This window comes from Nicotiana sylvestris, chromosome 12 (genome assembly GCF_000393655.2).
Source record: "Nicotiana sylvestris chromosome 12, ASM39365v2, whole genome shotgun sequence".
Lineage (NCBI taxonomy): Eukaryota > Viridiplantae > Streptophyta > Magnoliopsida > Solanales > Solanaceae > Nicotiana > Nicotiana sylvestris.
This window is the reverse complement of record NC_091068.1, coordinates 133,717,726-133,723,730: the sequence shown is the minus strand read 5'-3', so window position 1 is coordinate 133,723,730 and position 6,005 is coordinate 133,717,726. Positions and strand designations below refer to the sequence as shown.

Below are 6,005 nucleotides of genomic sequence, written 5' to 3'. Positions count from 1 at the left end.
AGGGACACTGGCTGTATGATACCCTACAAAGATGCACCCAGACCTTTATCTAGCACAAAGCCATTTTTCAGCATTTCAGAGGCCATCATGACGGATGCAGAGGTTATCTTTGGAGTTGGAACACATTTACCTTCTGGAACCTTCTCGACCGGCACTGTTTCAAAACTTGATAGACCCATGGCCCTTTGTCATCTTCGGCCTCAATTAATAAGACAGAGGCATCACTGTGAGCACACAAATTCTCCTCACCATGCATGACAATCTCCTGTCTATCCCACTCGAACTTGACCATTTGGTGTAAAGTGGACGGGACTGCTTTGGCGGCATAAATCTGAGGTCAACCTAATAGCAAATTGTAAGAGATGGCTACGTCCAGTACTTGGAACTCCATGGTGAATTCCACTGGTCCTATTGTCAATTCAATCACTATATCACCAACCGAGTCTTTCCCTCCACCGTCAAAACCTCGGATGCATATGTTGTTCTTGTGAATCCTCTCATCATCAACTTTCAACTTGTTCAGAGTAGAGAGAGGGTAGATGTTTTCACTGGAACCATTGTCGACTAATACCCTGATGACCACAGAATCTTCATATTTTATCGTAAGATAAAGAGCTTTGTTGTGTTCAGTACCTTCTACAGGCAATTCGTCATCAAAGAAGGTGACCCTGTTCACCTCAAATATTTTGTTGGAGATATTTTCCATATGGTTCACTGAGATTTTGTCGGGAACATGAGCCTCTTTCAAAATTTTCATTAGGGCCTGACGATGCTCGTCTGAATGGATTAGCAATAATAGCAAGGAAATCTGAGCAGGAGTCTTTCTTAGCTGCTCCACGTTCGAGTAATCTTGTACCTTAATTTTTCTCAAAAACTCCTCCGTTTCTTCTTCAGTGACTGCTTTCTTTAGAACTGGGTTATCTCTGTATGTTTTAGCTTTCCTTAACTCTTCCGGGGCAAAGCATCTCCCTGAATGAGTTAATCCTTGGGCCTCATTGACTTCTTCTTTCACTTCCTTTCCCTTATAGGTCACTATCACCCGTTCATAGTTCCATGGGATAGCTTTGGTGTTGATTACCAGCAACTGGGTTACAAGCTAGATAATGACAGGATCCGTACGGGCACCTTATACAATTATGATAGGCTTATTTGCCAATCTTGGCACGACCACTTTTGACTTTTCTTGCTTTGATATAACATCGCTTGGGGATCTTTTCTTAACTACCACAGATGGTTCACCGTTTGTCCTGCTTAACTTATTCACTGATCCTTCAACCGTTGTTTTTTTGACTGGCTTGACCTTACTGGACTGAATCATCATGATGGTCTGTGAAGGCTTCTTGGGCTCCCCCCTTGTGTACTCTCTCGATTATGATTGTTTCCTCATGGGTTGGAAATGGGTTCTGATTGATGTTGGGTGCGTCTGGAGTTTGGACTTCAATCTGGTCGGTGTCGATGAGCTCCTGGATGGCATTTTTCAAGCGCCAACACTTCTCCATATCATGCCCCGGAGTACCAGAACAATATGCACAGCTCAAGGAGTAATAAAGATTCTTTGGAGGAGGGTTTGGCAATTTCGACTCAATTGGCCTCAGCATATCCAACTACCTCAATCTCTGGAATAAACTGGTATAAGACTCCCCCAACAGGGTGAAAGTTTTCTTCCGCTATAACCTCTTATTTTTGAACGCTTGATTGGGTCGGAAACTTGGGCTGGTAGGGTTTTGGTAGGCTCGTGGGGGTGGGTAAGCATTTTGTGGGGCTAGGTAGATATTTTGTAGGGCTGGGGCACGCCATTGTGAGTAGGCAGGAGGTTGAGTATATGTTTGGGCGTGGTGGACAGAAATATGAGGGTTTGGTAATGGGAAGTAATGCTGGGGTGGTTTATACAGGGTTTGGGTGTAGGTTTGATGATAGGGTCGAGGCTTGGTATAATGGTGTGATGGGCTCCTCGGTCCAAACTATGATCCTGAATCAACTGTTGCCACATCTTCTTTCTTCTTCTTTCCGATCACTCCTCTAGTACCATTATGAATGGCTTGGGTAGTTGCTTTGATGGCCGAGTAGCTCATGATTTTGCTTGATTTAAGCACTTCTTCCACCATGCCACCCATCTTCACTACCTCATTGAAAGACTTGCCTATGGCTGATATCAGATGGCCAAAGTAAGTAGGCTCCAGAGCCTACAGAAAGTACTCCACCATTTCATTCTCCTCCATTGGGGGGTTAACTCTTGCCGCTTGTTCTCTCCAGCGAAAACTGTATTCTCTGAAACTTTCACTAAGCTTCTTCTCAATCTTAGTTAGAGACAAACGATTTGGAGTTGTATTGGAAATGATGAGCGAATGCTTGGGCCAAATCATCCCAGGTATACCATCTACTGTGATCCTGACGAGTGTACCGCTCCAATGTCGCGCCGCTCAGATTTTGGCTAAAGTATGCCATCAACAGCTCATCTTTCCCACTGGCTCTTCTTATTTTACTGTAGAATCCCCTATATGGGCCACCGGGTCTCCGTGCCTACCATACAAATCAAACTTCAGCATCTTAAACCCCACAAACAACTGAACATCGGTAAATAGACACAAATCTTTGTAGGCTACGCTCACCTAGACTCCCAATCCCTGCATATTTCTGAATGACTGTTCTAGTCTTCTTACCTTCCTGAACATCTCCTCCTTCTCTGGGTTTTTAGGTGGTTTTTCAATTTCGACAAGGAGGTCGAAACGGGGAGATAGGAGTAATGATTTGGGGCCTTGAAAGTAGGCTCTAGGGGATAGTATTGGTTATCTAGGGTCTGGAATAATGGCTCATTGGAGGATCGATGGAGTGTAGCAGGTAGGGGTGCTACAAAAATAGGGGTAGTTGGTGGAGGGGGGTATATGATTGGTTTGGGTGGTGATGCTTGTGGAGTTTGGGAAGTGGTGCCTTGGTAGTGATGGTAATAGGGAAAGCTGGAGATGAATCAACAGTGGGAGGTTCTTGGGATTGAGCTAGTGGCAGGACGAAAGCAAGGTTGGCGGGGTATGAAGGTGGTGGATGCCCTTTCATCCATGCCTGGTACATCTCTACCATTTGGTGTTTCAACTTATGTAACTCCTCTTTCAGATTAACATCAGACTCTTCCCCCTCTCTTGACAGATCAATAATACTTGCATCTAGTTCTTGGCCAGCCATGATCAACTTGTCTTTGGACCTGGTGTTGTACGGGTGAGTTTCCAGAATGCCAAACAAACTAACCACCTGCCTGTACTTGATGACAACAAGCAAACTTGTTAGCGATTAAGAGCTTAGCAGATAGGGAACCACACGGTAGGAATGTAATGCACCTAAGCAGTTAACCATTTCTATTATGCATTTGAACAACTGCTTGCGTCATCCCGGCTTTCACTAATTCCATTTTGCAATTTCTTTCTCTTTTTTTTTCATTCTTGCTTTTCTTTGCTGGATTCTTGTTTTTATTCTTTTATTCTCTCATTTTTCCTCTCATGTTTTGCCACTATTTCTTTCCCACGGTTTTTCTTGTTTTCTTTTTTTTTTCTTTTTATTTCACGGTTATGATCGAATCTTATGGGGATTGCCTACGTATCATGATGTCGCATGAATCAGACCAAGCGTAGTTCTGGGAACATGTGCGAAATAAAATAAAAACATTTTTTGAGGTTTTCAAATTTCATAAAATAAAATAAAACATCTTGATTACGACACTTTCCCTACAAAGTTAAATATAAAGACTGACAGACTCGATGAGTGGACCCACAACTTCAAAAAAAATGAAGATACAGACTCGAAAATGAACTAACAAACTGACAATACAAACTCAAAAATAAACCAACAAAGTACAGACTCGAACAAACAAAGTCAAGAATACATAAGTGCCTCAACTGCTGCTCTAGTTGGCCTTGTTGTGTGCCTTTGCGCCATATCTTCTTGGAGGCGAAACAAATCATCCATGATCTGTCGGACAAAAATCATAACTGAAGCAAAGAACATGGATCTGGTCATGTCTTCACACTCGTTGCACTTCATCACAATGTGGTCCGCAATTCTCCTAACCCATTCCCTGATAATACCCTTCTCTTGTAGCAACCGTCCGATCTGCTGAGATCTGGTATCCAAAACTTGTTCAGCTGTATGATTCTGCTCTTGAAGCTGCTGCAGGTCTTTCTCTAACTGTGCCATCAAGGCATAGCAGTGCTCCCTTTCTGCTTTGAAGTCTCTCGCCTGCTTGGACATTTCATTCTCAAGGACGTTGAACTTTTTCTTTATACTCACCATTCCCTTGTCATACTTCTCCTTCAGCTGTCGAACGAAACTGGCCCGTCCCTCCGCATTCTTAGCTAACTTAGCTCGGGCGTTTGCTAGCTCCGCTTCAGTCTTTTGCAAATCATCCTCATAGTCACGTACTTTTTGCGTAAGGCTGTTAGATGAGCTTTTCATCTTTTCTGCTTCTGCCCGGGTTCTCACCTGCTATTCTTATTTTTCGGACTTGGGCTCGGAGAGTTTCATTCTCTTGGGCCAACCTTCTTCTTTCACATTCCGCTTCTTGTGCCTGGAGATCATTATTGAATTCCATGTTTCTCAGCTTCTCTTCCAAAGTGTGTATTGCGACTTGATATTTTTTCTCCTTTTCTCCCCATGCCAACCTTTCTGGGATTTTCTCATCAAAAGCTTGAACATGAGGTCTCTTGGCAGGCCTCTCGGGCTCGGGCTCAGGCTCAGGCTCTGGTTCATTGTTTACATAAGACCTTTCCTCAAAGCATGCGGCATAATTTGGATCCACTTCCCCCTTTGCAACATCTGGTACCTGGGTGCCATTTTTCAGATACCGGTATACTAGAGTTTCGGGCAATGTAGCTTCTGGATGTAGCTCAATGACCTGGGTGGTCAAATCTTCATCTTCGGGCACCACCTGATATCTTCCCAACTGCATTAAGACCCTCTGCGGTACATATGGCTAGATACTCTCCACACCCATCAACCTCAAGTAACCCTTTGGTAGCCGTCATGTATATGGCCTCTGTCATCGAGAGCCATCCTATAGTCCACTCGACCTGACTTGCTTTGAGAGCTTTCAAGTGGGAGACCCAAGCTTCAAACCTTTCTGGCACGTTGTAGTCTTTCACCCTTTCCTCATAACTCTTAATGAAGTCATCCGGGCTCGAATCATAACTCATGAATTTGGGGTGACGGCGGAGATGCTCGATCAACCACATTTGTAGAAGGATATTGCAACCTTCAAAGAATTAAGCCCCGACTTTGCATAATGTCAATGCTCGATAAACGTATGCCAGTACTAACGGAACAAGTGTATGATCTTCCTTGGTAGTGAGGATTTGTGCGATTCTGACCATACGAATATCCATTATCCCTTCTGCATTTGGAAAAACCATGATCCCCAAAAATGCCACAATAAAAGCGAACCGACGTCGAATTTGCCAAAGGCCCTTATCTTGCTTGTTTCTCAAACCCTTTTCATGAGTTTCGAACCTGGCTGAGTGTCCGAACCTGAAGTACAAGAAGTGAAAAGAACAACACCCTTTGCTTACATGGGCCTTCTTCATCTGTTTACTGATATTCAAGAGGTCGAAGAACTTGTGTACCAAAGGAGCCCTTGGAAATATAAGTTGATGTTTCCTTAAATCCCGGCCAAACTCAATATACCCGGCCATTTCCTAGGGGTGATCTTAAAGTTTGAGAAACAAAAAACATTGTGGACAGTGTCCCAAAAAGTGACCTAAGCCTTGATTAAATCTTCCCGTGGTTTGATTTCCAAAATGTCTATAAAGGCACCCAACTGTTTTTTCACCCACTTCTGACCATCTTCATCTAGATCATTCCACCACATACACAACTGCAACTGAGCCTGTTCTATGACCACTTCTGACGGGTTCTGGGCAGTGTTCATTTGTACCTGTGGGAGATTAAGGTTAGGTTTGACTCTGGTGGACCCTTTTTGTAAAATAGGTTTTTCAGTTTCTAAAAGATAAATCAATGGACCATGA

The 6,005-nt window shown here is 43.5% G+C and overlaps 1 protein-coding gene across 1 annotated transcript; it reads right to left on the bottom strand.

Moving 5' to 3' along the window:
- Positions 1-337: 337 nt before the first annotated feature.
- Positions 338-4,933, bottom strand: LOC138883771 (uncharacterized). Its single transcript, XM_070164481.1, has 4 exons — positions 4,468-4,933; positions 3,872-4,406; positions 2,929-3,247; positions 338-1,096 (listed from the first exon to the last, which is right to left on the bottom strand). The coding sequence occupies exons 1-4, from the start codon at positions 4,931-4,933 to the stop codon at positions 338-340; spliced, it is 2,079 nt and encodes a 692-aa protein (XP_070020582.1).
- Between the last annotated feature and the right edge of the window lie 1,072 nt (positions 4,934-6,005).

Excerpts from the sequence above, each read along its gene's own strand:
- LOC138883771 (XM_070164481.1), bottom strand. The coding sequence starts at position 4,933 with ATGCAGTTGGGAAGATATCAGGTGGTGCCCGAAGATGAAGATTTGACC. Across the intron at positions 3,248-3,871 it reads GCAGCAGTTGAGGCACTTAT|GCAGGTGGTTAGTTTGTTTG; the intron begins GTATTCTTGACT and ends CATCAAGTACAG. Across the intron at positions 1,097-2,928 it reads CTATTACCATCACTACCAAG|CTTGTAACCCAGTTGCTGGT; the intron begins GCACCACTTCCC and ends GTCATTATCTAG.